Consider the following 16,283-nt stretch of genomic DNA (forward strand, 5'->3'; position numbering starts at 1 on the left):
ATTTTCTGATTACAAAAGGCTCCCGGCCGGTCTGGAAGATATAAACCATGAGGGAAGATGAAAGGGAAAACATAAAAGGGGGCAGGGAAGGATCACTGCTCGACTACAAACCAGATGTCTATAAAAACGGTAGTAAAGATGCTACACATCTGAGATAGTTAGGAGCAAATATAAAGACCGTGCTGTGGTCAGAGGGAAGTCAGTTGCACTGTTGAGTTCACTGTCCCATTAAAGAAGCAAAACAGTAATCTCCCGACACTATGTTGGAGCCTGCCTACCTGGACGAACTTTGTACAGCGCTCAAGTGTTTTTATGCACTCTCTTTGTATGGGGTCTAACCAACATCTATCCTAAAGGTTCTTGCTGCAACAGGCAATATCCTTCTCTGTCCTCTAGGGGGCAGGAGTGCTCCAAGGTCTTGGCTGCACTTTACAGTGTTTAAGGCGCTCATGACCAATAGCGCCCAGCTTCAGGATTTCAGTTCTTCCAAGTGCTATTGAACTATCAAGTCATGAGTGGAAAATATCTCAATCAGGGGGCCATTCTCTCTCTCTCTCTCTCTCTCTCTCTCTCTCTCTCTCTCTCTCTCTCTCTCTCTCTCTCTCTCTTTTAGCTAGCAAACTCTTGCTCAATATGCAAAAGCTGCTGCTGTATTTGCTCCCGAATGGACAGATTGCTGATTGTCTTGCCAGAGTCTAAAACAAGAGTAAGCAGGTTCTCTCCAAACTAGAGTTCCTCTAAAGGACAACAAACAGTTCTCTCCATGTTCCTACCAGAGTTGTTACGGTTGGGTGTTGGAAGATACAGAAAGGCTAAGAGCTTCCTGTACCCATGACTGTTATATGGAGCTGTCAGGTTCTAGCGGAACAAAAAGATGTAATATCAGTGTTAAAGGGGACAGCCTTTTATTTTCTTATGTTGAAAAGGTATTACCTCACATAAAGCAAGGGTTCTAATTGAAGAGTTAAAAAAAATGTGACTCATCTCATAAATACCATCTTGTAAATGTCATGAAGTAACCATGACAACCCGAAGCCTTCCACTGCTTCTAATCAGTGAGAGAAAGTTCCAGAATGGATTAGGAAAAACACTCCAAACCTTCAGAAAAGGAGTGGTGTGGTGGCAAGTAAACACCTTCATTAGGCCACGAAGCCCAAATCACAGCTGGTCACCCAAACTTTATGTTTTGGAAAAGATTACAAGAGGCATGAGAAAAAACAAACATTTCTTAGATGAGACCCATATAAAAATCCAGAAATAAATGTCATTTAATCTGTACTCAAATCCTGTGAGATAGATGTTTTTAAATCCCAAATTTTAAATACTCAGAGAAATGATGGGATTTTTCCAAAGACTAAAAGTTAGTAAAGCCCAGAAGTGGGATTTTAGGGGTTGATCTGAGTTCAAGTTCTTGTTGTCAAATAAATTAGAAGCCTTGGTAGGCTGGGTGAGAGACAGCACAAAGCACAATTCGCATGCTCTTCCGAAAGACCTTTGACCCAGTGCCTTATAGGCTTGTGAATAATGGCACAAAATGGTCTGAGTGACGGTGATTCTTTGGTAAGACCGGAGAGGAGACTCCACTGGGCTCCACTAGTTCCTGATGACTTAAGAAGAAACAGAAGCTGTTAGGGTTGGATCTTGAATATACCCAAAGTCCGGGTGTCGAAGGCTTAGTCCTCACTGGTGCTGGGAGGCAGTAGGGCCCAGTGGAAAAAAGGGAGATCACGGGGGCACACCCCTGAAGGAGGCTGTGGGACTCGTTCACTTCCTGCTTGCTCTGCTTTCCTGAGCCGTGGGCTCAGCGACTCCCTCCATCCCGTGCTTCCTTTTGCCATAGAAACAAAGCACAAGAGCTAAGTGACTGCGGACTGAAGGCCTCAAAGTCCTCAGCCAAACTAAGTATTTTCTAAGTTTGTTTTCTTAGGCATTTTGTCTCAACAATAAAGGGCTGACCAACAGAGACGCCATTTTTACATTTTGCCAAGAAGGGATAGAAGGGCAGTAGCACAAGTCTGGAGACAGGATCCCGGGTGTAGGCTTGATCCCTATCCATTTTCTTTTCCTTCTTAGTTCTATGCGACATTCGTTAATGTTGCCTTTTCAGGTTATGGCAAATGATTTACAACCGACAGCTCTTGTGCCTCTGGCTTTTTTCTCAATATGACTGCGTATGTTTTAAATTTGAGCTAAGTGCATTTTAATGATGCTTCTCCCAGGTTTTCTACCACAGGCCTGAGAAAGTAGAAAAACCTTGAGGCAGTCTGGAAATTAATTTGGGAATCATAAACTGCCTCTTTATAACCCTTTGCAGGAGTCTTTTTTTTTTTAATTCAAATTAAGGTAACCAATATAGTTTCCTGATAAACATGATTTTTAAAGCAAATAAGCTTTATAAAATAAATCACACTTAAAACACACATGAATGGGTAAGCATGTATGTGTGCATGCATATATATACATATGTGTATGCATACACATGTATATGTGCCTATATATGTGCACATGCATGTGGGGTGAGAGAGCAAGTTTATAAAATTATCACAGCTACTCTTCTTTAACATAACTGAGATTGATCACCCTATATGATGAATTATAAAATAATGGCTTGGATTTAAACCAAGAAAACATAATTTAATGTCATATTTCTTGTTCTTTCTACTATTAAGTGTTCAAATAGTAGTCACTCTTACCTTAAACTTCCCATCATTGGAGAAAATGCTGACCCACTTGTTGTCATAATCTGCGATGATGATGTCCCCACTGGGGTGCACCGCTACCCCTGTGGGACGCTGGAGCTGTCCTGGGGATCGACCTCGGATGCCGAAACGACTTTTGAACTGTCCGTCATTGGAAAAGATCTGTACAACAGATTTACATCCGTTAGAATCTAAGCTAGCACAGAAATCACTGGGGCAGGAAAGGCATTTGTGAAGTGCACTACGGATCAGAATCTGCCCATGCTGCTTAAGAAATCTCCCCCGACACACACACACACACACACACACACACACACACTTAAAACAGAAGTCTATATACTTCTCTTGTTCCTTCCCCATACTCTTTATCTTGAATCTAAAGTAAAGAAATGCACACCTATCTCTAGTCACTCAGTCAAAGGAAGGCATGTAGGGCTATACCTGCACACACTGGTTGTTACTATCTGCAATTAATATCTTTCCACTCGTAGATGCAGCCACACCCTGCAGGTTTGTAAATTCTCCTTTGTTTCTTCCTTTGGTACCTAAGATAAATGAGAAAAGCATAGAAATTAAGTTATAGAGAATTAGATTAACAGAAGGGTAATCCAAGCTTCCCCAAGTAGCATGAGAATATATTGTCTTTTTTCTTTTCCACTGTACGGATGGACTCATAGCTGTGTGTATGCTAAGCCGGCGTTCAGTGAGCCTCAGCCACAGTCTCTGCACTGATTGTATGTATGTATGTATGTATGTATGTATGTATGTATGTATGTATGTATGTATATATACACATATATATGTATATGTGTGTATGTACATATATATAGGGGGGATGGTGGCTTCCCTTATGACTTAATCCATGAACTGCTGGCCTTCCCTTTCAGACCAATAAGGTCTTTGCAAAAATCATTCTTAGGCAAATGCTAATTTTCTCTAATTAGTCTGAGGCTGAATATTAACAGTTAAAATATATTCAGCTTTCACAAAAAAATAATAAAAATATTCCAACTATTCAGCTACAAGATAGGAGTGTATTTAAAAGTTTTGTCAAAATCTCACCCTTACTCAGCAGCTGTCAGAGGAAGCCTGGGCATCTGTCTTTCAGAGTACACAATGCACCCTAAAGCCACAGATGTCATGAACCAGCAGCATGGTTCTCCCACACTGGATCCACATCCGTATTCTTTTCTAAGGCTCTGAACTTCGGTGGCTATCTATATTCCTGATATCTATCTCACCCTTGCGTGCGTGCATGCGTGCGTGTGTGTGTGTGTGTGTGTGTGTGCATGTGTGTGTATGTGTGCATGCATGTGTGTATGTGTGTATGTGTGTGTGCATGCATGTGTGTATGTGTGTATGTGTGTGTGCATGCATGTGTGTATGTGTGTGTATGTGTGTGCATGTGTGTGTGCATGCGTGCTTGTATCTGTATATGTGTGTGTGCGTGCATGTGTGTGTGCGTGCGTGTGTGTATGTGTATATGTGTGAGTGTGCGTGTGTGCATGCGTGCGTGTGTGTTATGCATGGGTGTGTGTGTTATGCATGCATGTGTGTGCGCGTGTGTGCGTGTGTGTATGTGTGTGCGTGTGTGTGTGCATGTGTATGTATGTGTGTGTGTGTATATGTGCGTGTGCCTGTGTGTTATGTATGGGTGTGCATGCTCGTGCTGACAGGGTCTTACTATGTGTGGTCCAGATTGGCCTTGAGTTTGCCCTTGCCTTAATCTCCCTAGTGCTGGGTTTAAGGTCAAACTTGACCACTGGACTCTTTGATTACAAAGAAAAAGGAGAGAGAGGGAAGAAAAGTAAAAATATATATCTGCGTGTTAACAGCTATCACCTTTTTTAAAAAAAAATCTGAATAACTTATTTCAGTATTCATGGATATAAACAGGTAAAATGCCTGAGTGTGTCCTAGAAAGAAGCTCAAATTTTAATTCCTAAAAAGAAAAATAAATTATAATTTAATTTCTATTAAAAGAGTAATGGAATATTTTTTAGCCGTCCCCAGATGTCAGCTGATGTGAACAAATCAACAACAGAATTGCTGGGCCGGGCAGGTCCATTTTGGATTAGCTGCTTTTCACCAGATCCCAGTGACCATCATTGTTCCAAAGTCAGGGGCCCTCTCAAGTTTACTTATTCTGTGTCTAGTGCCTCCAAGCACAAGAGAGAAAAACCTCACATCCCCAAAGAGAAAGCCCTGCACCATGAAATTCCTAGTTCATTAAATGTATTACTTGGTCCACAGGACCTTGGCAAGAGGCATGAATGTAAAATGAAGGAGCTTGTTTTTAAAACTGGTGTGTGAAAGCAGGGCATTGTGGTTCCCAAATGGAGCCCAGCAGGGAAACTGCTGGAGCCAAGGGGTTCAAAGCCAGCCTGGACAATTGTAAGAGTTGGGCTCACAACAAATAGACAAGTAAAAAAAAATAGAACGGAAATGGAAACGATGAGTTGATATCTGGTCATACAGATGAGAAAGGTGGGGCTGGCCCATTAAAAAGGTATGCACCCGTGCGGTTTGTCTGGGGTCTCTCCTGCTGATGGCTGAACAACTGGGCACAGGAGGAGCAAAAGAAGGAGAATGGCTTGGAACAGATAGTCCCTGCCCCAAAATAAATAAATACAATTTAAAATTGATAAACAACAGTAGGACGTTATCAGAAGGAGGTATCAGGACCAACTTGAAAGCAAGAGTCTTGGGGCCCGTGGATGAGGTGTCTCAGTAAGTCAGCAGGTCAATCCCAACAGCCTGGCAACTGGGACTGAACCCCTGGAAGCACATAAAGGTGAAAGACAGAACACGCATGCACACGCGCACACGCGCGCGCGCGCGCGCGCACACACACACACACACACACACACACACACACACGTGTTTTCCTTTGATCTCCACACAGTCAATGGCATATGTCAGCACACACTAATAATAAATACATTTTTTAAAGATTTATTTATTTTATTTATATGACTACACTGTAGTTGTCCTCAGACACACCAGAAGAGGGCATCAGATCCCATTACAGATGGCTGTGAGCCACCATGTGGTTGCTGGGATTTGAACTCAGGACCTCTAGAAGAGCGGGCAGTGTTCTTAACCGCTGAGCCATCTCTCCAGCCCTAAATACATTTTTTTTTAAAAGAGTAAGAGCCTTAAAAAAAACTGGGATTGGAACAGAAACAAAGAAATGACAACACCCCCACCCCACCCCCAGTATTGTAAATCCAGTTGGGTTTCAGACGCTGGGACAAAAAGCTAAGGTGTATATTTAGCATACCAAGGTGGTCCCAGCCTCCAGGTTCTCCCAGCATTCCTCAGTCCCTACCTGTTACAGTGTATACCCTGCCTTCTGCCCTGAACTTTCTACCTGGGGAGTGGGCTTTCTTCCCCCCCCCCAGAAGCTCTTCCCTACATAATCCAGTCATTTTGGTATCTCTTCTCTCTTCTGTCTCTGCTAGAGTGCTTTCTCTCGTTCTCTTCCCCCTCCCCTGTGACTCCCACCCCAGGGCCACTTCCCTGGCCTCCTCCTTGGGACCAGTGAGCCTGCTTGTGAGCAGCTTCCCAATAAACCTACCTTTGTGCACTTTAATCAGGCTCGAATTGGCTCATTTCACTGACAGAGAAATAACTTATCAGATCCTTGCATATGTGAAACGGGCAATGTCCCCACAGCCATGGGGTGACTAATGACAAAGACAAGAAAGGCAGCTTGGAGACACCTGAGGCGAGTAGATGAACATTGATTTGCTGCCCTTCGGATACAGGCAGGGACAAACACTGCCTGTGGATCTCCTTCATTTAACCTTTGGCTAAGGACAAAAGCCATTGTGTTTCTAGAAGACTCAGTGCGTACCAGGAAATAGGGGGAAAAAATGGTATTAGTGAAAAGATTCCATTTGCTTTCTAGAACAAACAGCTGATGCTAGAAGAAAAAAAAAAAAAAAAACAGAGGCTCCCAAAACACTGACGTGTTTTTGTGCTGTACAGAAACAAGGCCACAATTCTGAGCACCAGTAGAAATGGCAAAGACCTGAATTTGGGGCAGGAAGACATTCCGTCAAACTCCATGTTAATCCGATCAGAATCCAGGGCAGGGTGACTCTTTCCCTCTGCGATGAATGAGGGAGTTCTTGAAAGCTGCCAGCACTGGGTCACCAGAGCAGTGGGACAAAGCACTCTGCTGAAAAGAGGTTCTGCACCTCTGCTGAGCATCTGGCCATGGGTGCCCTCAGCCTGTGTCTGGCCATGGGTGCCCTCAGCCTGTGTCTGGCCATGGCGTGCCCTCAGCCTGTGTCTGGCCATGGCGTGCCCTCAGCCTGTGTCTGGCCATGGGTGCCCTCAGCCTGTGTCTGGCCATGGGTGCCCTCAGCCTGTGTCTGGCCATGGGTGCCCTCAGCCTGTGTCTGGCCATGGGTGCCCTCAGCCTGTGTCTGGCCATGGGTGCCCTCAGCCTGTGTCTGGTCATGGGGTGCCCTCAGCCTGTGTCTGGTCATGGGGTGCCCTCAGCCTGTGTCTGGCCATGGGTGCCCTCAGCCTGTGTCTGGTCATGGGGTGCCCTCAGCCTGTGTCTGGTCATGGGGTGCCCTCAGCCTGTGTCTGGTCATGGGGTGTCCTCAGCCTGTGTCTGTTGCCCCGTTTGTAAATAAAACCACAGGAAGGGAGGGCCATCAGTCAACCACAGTGCACACTTATAAAACAGGCCAGATAAAACAAGTATGGCTCAGCAAGGCCACTCAGCAGGTAGGAAAAAAAAAGCCTTTGCCACTCAAGTACTCAAGCTTTAGTTCCTGCCCCAAATCCCCCATAGAGGAAAGAGTTGTCCTCTGACATTCTGACATTCACATGAATGCCTGCACACACACACACACACACACACACACACACACACACACACACACAGAGAGAGAGAGAGAGAGAGAGAGAGAGAGAGAGAGAGAGAGAGGTAGGTTAAAGTCCATGCCTCCCCAGCCCCAGCCTAGTGCACACCTGCACTGTTCCAGGCCCTCATTCTTAGGAGCACCTTCGGTCTCGTCAGAGATTCCCATCCTCCTTTCTTTGTCCTGAACCCAGTTTGCATCAGCTTATCTCGAAGGACAATTGATGCTGATTACCTTTTACTGGCAACTGAAGTAGACACCGTGCCAACACTGTGCTATCTGTGAATAGAATGCTCAAGTGTTTGTACAGTGGCTTGTCGTGAAAATGAAGTAAATAGGAATTATAGAAGTTGGAAATTATTTGGGTCAAGCTTTGCATTTCCAGCTCCTTAGGAAATTCTATTTGGTCAACAGACAAGTCTCTTTTGTCTCTCTACAGTATTTTAAGTAAGTGACGAAGGCGGGTGACTTGTCCCGGTCTTAGAGCATTTTCCTAACTTGCACACACACAGACATGCGTGCACACACACATGTGCACACACATGCATGCAGATATATGTACACAGAACATTAAAAATATGTAATGAAGACAAAGTCTTTCACAACACTGATAAGAAAAACAATACATATATTAACAGTACTTATGAAATCATTTCCTATTTTCATCTAAAAGATTCATTTCATAATTACTTATATTAGTTATTAACTAATCAGATTTAAGGGAGGTATAAATAATTTAGCAATAATTTCTTAAGGTAATTAAACTATAAGGTGGTTGTGGCAGTGCACACATTTAATCCCCACACTGGGAGGCTCAGGCAGGAGCCTCAGTGGGAGGCCAGCCTGGTCTGGTACACAGAGCAAGTTCCAGGACAGCCAGAGCTACACAGAGTAACTCTGTATCAAAAAGAAAGAAAAGAAAAGAAAAGTGAGTAAAAAAATAATTAAGCTATTTTTTTTCCTGGATGGAAAACTAGCCTGGGAATCACAAGAGGAATTTTCAAACCTACAGCGTCTGAACCCTACTCTCCATGATCACTTCCAAATGTCTAGGAAGTGAACCCCTAAACTGAATCCAGAGGACCAGCAATGAATATCTCTTCTGACCACTCTCCCCAACTTGGTATGAAGGAGTTTGAATGAAAGAATCTTCCCAGATGTAACTGAGGCAGGGACATGGCATAATGCGGGACGATCAGCCAGGCAGGTGCTTAACGAGCCCTCGCTACGTGAGTGCATGTGTGAGTTATTAATGCCGGGCAGTAAATTCTAGCTCGTGCTGCATCGTGAGAAAACGAAATGTTCAGCAATACACACAGCACTTTCTTACGAACTCTCTGTCATGAGCCATCGGGATAAACAGCCTCTCCACTGTGCAGTTGAGGAGGCTGGAGCTAGACACAGAAGAAAGAGAAAACTGCACTTTTTCAATATATACACACGATTTCTCTTTGGCCAGCTCCGGTGGTATATTCCTTAATCACAGCACTCAAGAGGCAGGGGCAGACACATGTGCCCCATCTCTGAGTTCCAGGCCAGTCTGGTCTACGGCGAGGTCAAGGACCACCAGGGCTACATAGTGAGGCCCTGTCCAAAAATAATAGTTATCATCATCATCTTTATCATCATCATCATCATCATCATCATCATCGTCGTCGTCGTCTGCATGTATGTGCACATGTCTGGAAAAACTCTGCTAATTAAGGTCAAAGTCTACCACTGACATAGTAGCCTTCTGGGACTTAGAACAGAATGGGAAATTCCTTCCTTTAACAAAATTTCTCTTTCTCTGACCTTGTGCAGGGAATTCTAAGCCTCCACACTCACCTCTATCTGAGGAAGGTCAGATAGCCTCAATTAGTTTATAGGATCAATTTCCATTCTCCTGATAACACCCGTTCATTCAGCACTTGAGATTCCTGAAGTGCTTCCCCAGGCTAATGAGGTTTGCCAGGTACCTTAAGCCATAAGCCAATGACCTTTGCCCATCCTGGATGTCCTTTCCCTCAGTCCCCCAACACTTGCGAAGCCTTCGATCACCCTAAGTAGAGTTGCCCTGCCTACTGACAAGCGGTCCCAGTGTGGTCATTCACCGTACATACTCACTGGGCTTCCCCTTTTGACGTCCCTGCTCCCACTGCCCTTATGGACAGAATAGGCTGATGATTCACACACATGTGTGCAAGTGCCCACGGAGGCCCTGAAGCTGGAATTACAAGTGGTTCTGAGCCACCCTATATGGGTACTGGGAACTGAACTCCAGTCCTCTGCAACAGCAGCGCTCTCGCCAGCTCCAGGGTGTATCATTTTAGACTTTAAATTGACAGCTTTCTTTGGGCTCACATGGATCACATTTTCTCTTAGAATCCTTTAGAGAAGTCCACTCCTGCCCACCACATTATACTAACTGCTTAATTGTATCCCTCCCTACACCATAAGCTCTCTGAGTGAGTAACACCTGTAACATCTGTCCTGTTCCCTTGCTGCACTTTATGGCACAGAGCTCAAGTTGGGAGGTAGAATGTGACCCAAAGGCCCATGTATTGAAGGCTTAGTCCTTGGCTTACAGCACTACTGGGGGTGTTTGAACCTTTAAGAGGTAGGGTGTTGTACTGGCTGGTTTTGTGTGTCAACTTGACACAAGCTGGAGTTATCACAGAGGAAGGAGCCTCCCTTGAGGAAATGCCTCCATGAGATCCAGCTGTAAGGCATTTTCTCAATTAGTGATTGGGGCAGGTGTGGCCCAGCTCATTGTGGGTGGTGCCATCTCTGGGATGCTGGTCCTGGGTTCAATAAGAAAGCAGGCTGAGCAAGCCAGGGGAAGCAAGCCAGTAAGTAACATCCCTCCATGGCCTCTGCATCAGCTCCTGCCTCCAGGTTCCTGCCCTGTGTGAGTTCCAGTCCTGACTTCCTTTGGTGACGAACAGCAACGTGGATGTGTAAGCTGAATAAACCCTTTCCTCTCCAACTTGCTTCTTGGACATGATGTTTTGTGCAGGAACAGAAACCCTGACTAAGAAAGGCGTGGTGGAAGGAAGTTAGTTCATTAGTGACATACCTTGAGGAAGATATGGGGACTTCAGCCCTACTCTTCCTGATTTTGTTTCTCAAGTCACCATGAAGTAAGACAGTCACTTCATCATGTCCTCACAACACAAGGCACTGCCTCACCGCAGGCCCCAAAGCAATGGAACTGACCTACATTACATTACTAGAGTCTCCAAAACTGTGAGCCAAATAAACCTTTTCTCTTTTTTTAGTTAATATCTCAAGGGTTTTTTTTTTTTTAAAGAGGAAGAGAAATCTGATTAGCACATTGAGTACAGTGCCTTGTACTTAATATTACAGTAACTACTTCTTCCACTTGAAATGAAGGGAGAGTTCCCAAGGGTAAGATTATCAAAGGACTGAGATAGGGGTCTTAGAGTGAGCTCATTTAACATGACCTCCCTATCTCAGAGTTTAAGGAAGAAAGTGGTTTACAGAGGTGAGGCAGGATTGGGACATGAAATAGGATAGAATGTTTCTATGAACTTGTACTTGCTAATGAAATCTATCGTATCGTATCGTATCGTATCGTATCCTATCCTATCCTATCCTATCCTAGTCTATTCTATTCCACCCTATCCTATGCACATTTCTCTTCTGCATTCTGGTGGATCAATCCCAGAGTCTGAAGAATGTTCTGAGCTAGACCGCCTCTCCAGCCCCACACATCCACCTCAGATGACACACTCTAGAGTACAGATGGGTGCTTCATCCAATTTCCCACTAACTCATTAAGGTATGGGGTATGAATTACATATTTTGAAACAATTCAACTGTGATTCTTTCCCTCCCTCCCACATCGTCTGCTTCCCCTTTGTTCAATGATGCTCTCTGTCGCTGACTAAACCAGCTCATAACTCCTAGTCAGCAAGCCCAGAAAGGAAATTCTGCATGGCCGGGAACTGTCACCAACAGGAGCTCTGAGTTACTTCTCTCAACTCATTCAGAATTCTTTTTCAACAAAATATTTGAGAGACACTATAATTCACTTACAGTGGGCATTCAATTAAGTTGTCAGACATGGGAGATACCACACCACTCAATTTTGGAAAACCACAGAAGTTAAGGGGCGTTTCAAGATTGCAGCTTTCACTTCTCTAAGTCTGTATTCCTGCCGTGGTAAGGATAATTATATGTTGCCCTGATGATATGGCTTTAGGAGTAGGCTGAGGGGTTGGGAGAGGGAGCTCTGATCTGTGTTATTTACTTATTTCCAAAGTTTAAATAATTTTTAGTGACATCAAGTTAATACCATGGAGCCATCGAATAAGCTAGCAGTAGCTGCCTCCAGCGTACCTAACATCATATCAACAGGTATATTATTATATCAACAGGTATATTATTCAGCGGAGTAATCAGAACTGGAGCAGTCTTATATCTACTAGAGATCTTCAGTAAGATGACACATGGCACAGTGCCTGCCTCAGAAAATGCCCATACCCTTCCCCTGATTCCAAACACCATCTAGAATTCCTTTAATTTAATGGTTTTGTTTTTGTGGGTTTTTTTTTTTTTGTGGGAGGTGCTGAGTTCAAGACATGGTCTCACCATGTAGCCCTGGCTGTCCTGAAACTCACTTTGTAGACCAGGCTGGCCTTGATCTCAGAGATCTGCCTGCCTCTGCCTCTGGAGTTCTGGAATTAAAAACATTTTTTTTGAGCTTTATTACTGCATCATGAGTGCTGACTTTTACTAGAGTCTGGATTAAGGCATGAAGCTAAAGAATTAAAACAACAACTACACAAGTCCTAAGGATATTTTTAACCAATAGTATAAAAGGTCTGACCTCTGAACACCAAGAAACACTGATGAAAGAATTTATGAAGGCATTAATAAGTGGGAAAATATTCTGTGCTCACAGACTGAAACAATACATATTGGAGAGCATCCATACTCAAAGTGTCTGCAAAGTCACTGCAATACTTTCCGAAATCCCAATGACTTTGTTTTCAAAGAAGTAGAAAAAGCAATGCTAATATTCATGTGTGACCACAGAAACCTCCAAAAAGCTAAAGCTAAAAGGAAAAAAGCAAATCTAGAGACATTATATCATCTGATTTCAACATCTACTTTATGCTATTCCTGACAAAAAGAATAATATTAGCCTAAAAAGGACACACACACACACACACACACACACACACACACACACACTCTAGTGGAATACAAGACTCAGAGGTCATGCTCGTCCTATAATCCCAGCTCTTGGTAGTGCAAGGTAGGGAATATAGAATTTAAGGGGAGCCTGAACTACAAAGTGAACATAGTGAGTGAGATTGTCCCAAAAACAGAGAAAAACTCACAGACCACAAACAGAATGAGTGCTCAGAAATAAAGCCACACATTCATGGTTAACTTGATCTGTGACAAAGAGGCGACAATGGGGACAAAAAGAATCTCTTCCATAAACGGTGCTGGGAGGTCCAGATGTTGGCATACAGATTATTAGAGCTGACCTCATATCAAATACAAAGGCAACCTACACCCAATTAAAGACTCAACACCTAGAACCTGAGGCTGCAAACCACACAGGAAGAAGCACAGGGAGAGGAGCTCATGATGCTGGTTGGAGCAATGGCGCTTTAGGTATGAGCCTAGCAACTCCATCAATAGAGTTAAATAGAAGGGAAGAAAATCCCTGCCAACCACACATCTACGAAAGCCTTGATATCCAAGATACATAAGGAGCTAAAGTAATCACACAAGCTTTCTTTTTTGTTTGTTATTAGTCTCTTCACTTTGGTGATTATTTTATTTATTGAAGAGAAATTTCTTAGCTTAATGTTGCCGAGCTGCTATACTCATAAAAAGAAACTAAGAAAACTCATTGCATTTGTAACCTTGAGCTTGAAATCCTTCTGCCTCAGACTCTCAAATGCTGGAGTTGTATTGGTGCACCAGTCCATCTGGGCTCTGGGCTCCAAACAGTCAATGGCGAGAAGACAGCCGGGGGCCAGTGAGATGCACAGCAGGTCAAGACTCACAAAACAGACCTAGTGGTCTGATGGTCAGAACTCTTACAGAGGAAGGAGAGGACTAACCCTGAAGTTGTCCTCCGACCTCCACATGCATGCTGATGTACTTGTACCAATAATAATAATGGTAATAATAATAATTCATTATTATTACTCTTTAAACATGGGCAAATGATATAGATAGACATTTCTTAAAAGACATCCAGGTGGCCAACAAGTATATAAAAGTGTTCAACATTACTAACTACTAGGTAAATGCAAATTAAAACCAACCAACCGTCAAAAACACAAAGTATGTTGATGAGGATGTGGATAAAGGGAAGCTTTACACTGCTGAGGAGAATGCCCACTTGTAGTCATTATGTAAATAGTATGAAGGTCCCTCATACATAATTAAAAATGGTACTAACATATAGTCCATGACGAAATGGACTGTAAAAAGAAATGAAATTGATTCATCAAGGTCCCTCCCCACCCCCCACTCCCATCATGGAAGAATCTAAAGGAGAACTTTGCATTTTATGGACATGGAAGCTAAAGGAGTCGGATAGGCCTAAGGCTTAGGTGGAAGAACTGGAGTGGCAGGATCCAGTCCTGTGTCTGTCCTAGCCTGTCCCCTGGAACCATACTACACAGGTGACAAAGAAAAGCGTGCTCCAAATGAACAAATTACATGTCGTCATTCTGCAGTCTTTACCAGGATTCAGCCTTGAGAACTAACAGGGCAACTCAGCCCACAGTGTTCCAAGGTGCCTTAGTTGCCCAAGACAGTCCAGGGAAAAGAGATGGGAGGGAAAGTTGGCCAGCATGCTCCCTTCCTCCGTCCTTCCTGCCCAGAGCACATATGCGGTGTGTATCTGTACATTCCCAGCCTCTGAAGTTCTGTGGTAGAAAACTCCATTTCCTTTCTAGGTGTGTCAGTTAACAAACTGTGCAGTACTCTCAGGCCCTGCACAGGAGGGAGCAGGGAGAACAGGCAGGCTGCATAACAAGGGGAAAGAGGCAGGCCACTGATCCTTTCTGAAACAAAATGCAAGCTTTGCTTTTCCTTAAGAATGGCTGAATACCGAGGCTGGGGATTTAGCTTAGTGGTAGAGCGCTTGCCTAGCAAGTGCAAGGCCCTGGGTTTGGTCCCCAGCTCCGGAAAAAAAAAAAAAAAATGGCCGAACACCCTTTTTTTGGTTTATGTTTAGGTCCTTTTCTCTTGAGAAAACAAGCGGTGAAAACAAACATTAAAAGCTACCGGTCATAAATCAGAGGGAGGGGCAACTGCATTCCCACCTCTGAGCTCAGCTACACCTCTGGCTTCATTGCCAACCCCACCCCAAACCAATTTCCTTCTCCACCCTGAGCTGTTTTCCAGCTCTGCACAGCCGGCTTGCCCTGCAGACTGACTCCCTCAGATCTCCCACTCCTTGCAGGAGTGGAGGCAGAGAGGTATTTGAACTCTGTGGGACTGCCGCTGCCCAAACCCATAGATTTCACAGAAATACAAGAATTTGCCTGAGGCAAGGCTCTGTGTTTGGGTTAGTCAGGAGTCCTCCAAAGACACTCCCGCCAAAGTGAGAATCTTACTGAATTTCCAGATTATAAACAATTTTTTAATTGCTATTGTATTATTGGTTCTTCTTCCCCCACCCCCGACGCCTGGCCCCTTCTTGTTTTCAGCTTCTCACTGGCTGCATTTATCAGGAAAAAGGGGAAGGGGGTTGGGGAGGGGGAAGGAAAGAAGAAACATTTTGGAAGAGCCTACAGAAACTAGCCTAACAAAACAACCAGAAGCTCCCCACCTGCTCGGAAATGCAGGATTCCAACTGGCAAGGAGTGCTTGCCAGGTAGTCCCTTAGCCCCTCAGTCCGGGCACAGCGCCCACTCCTTACCCACTCGGAAGATCAAGTCGTCCTCGATGGGGTTCTCTTTTCGCTTGCCGGTGCTGTACATGCTGGCCGGTCTCTTTACAGCCTTCTGCTTGACGTGCCCGCTCCCTGGGGACTTGACTCGTCGCTTCACGCCCTCGGTGGTGGGGGACACGTCCGCCGAGCGGATGACCTTGAGCTTAAACGGACTGCCTCGGATGTGTTGGTCGTAGAGCCTGAGAGACAGGGTGAAGTCCCCCTCCTTCTGCACAGTATACAGGAACTCGTAGGTGCCGTTCTTGTTGTCCAGGATCTCTCCGTCCGCCACGCTGCCGTCGGGGGTGCTGAGCTCAGCGGTGAGGTATGCGTTGCCTGTCTTGCACAGCTCTCCGTCTTTGTCCTTGGTGGTTATAGTAACGGACATGGGCTGCCCGATGATGGTCTGCCGAAGCCCCTCGCCCGTGGCCACCGTCTCAGAGGCGACCGCGTTAGTGGTGAGGATGGTCCCCAGGTTGTGGATAGACTTTTTCAGTCCCTCAGTTTCCACGATAAAATCCAGCTGATCGTTCTCGCGCGGGTGCAGTGGGAAGTCTTGGTCCGCCAGTTCGTTGAGCTTCTCGCTCATCTGCTTCTTCACCAGCAGCACCTCCGTCTCCGTGCCATGGTTGAGGGCTTGCGCTGTGAAGTTGCTGCAGCTCTTAATGCTTTCCTGGCCTTGGAGCAGGGTATCCAGCTGCGACTGCAGCACCTGTCAGGTACACAAAGGCAATGAGCGCTTCCTACAGGACACAGTGCAACCTGCAGGGCACTTGCCAGGAGCTG

General features: G+C 44.9%; 1 protein-coding gene across 15 annotated transcripts in view; it reads right to left on the bottom strand.

The window, feature by feature from the left end:
* Trim2 (tripartite motif-containing 2) overlaps positions 1-16,283 on the bottom strand; it is a 151,643-nt gene that overhangs the window by 16,496 nt on the left and 118,864 nt on the right. For all 15 annotated transcript variants that reach the window (XM_087627123.1, XM_087627121.1, XM_087627126.1 and 12 more), the window contains 3 exon segments: positions 15,486-16,209; positions 3,141-3,244; positions 2,694-2,861 (listed from right to left, as the gene is read on the bottom strand). In XM_087627123.1, the coding sequence (XP_087483249.1) occupies positions 2,694-2,861; positions 3,141-3,244; positions 15,486-16,209 (996 nt within the window).

This window comes from Rattus norvegicus, chromosome 2, assembly GCF_021556685.1.
Source record: "Rattus norvegicus strain SHRSP/BbbUtx chromosome 2, alternate assembly SHRSP_T2T, whole genome shotgun sequence".
NCBI lineage: Eukaryota > Metazoa > Chordata > Mammalia > Rodentia > Muridae > Rattus > Rattus norvegicus.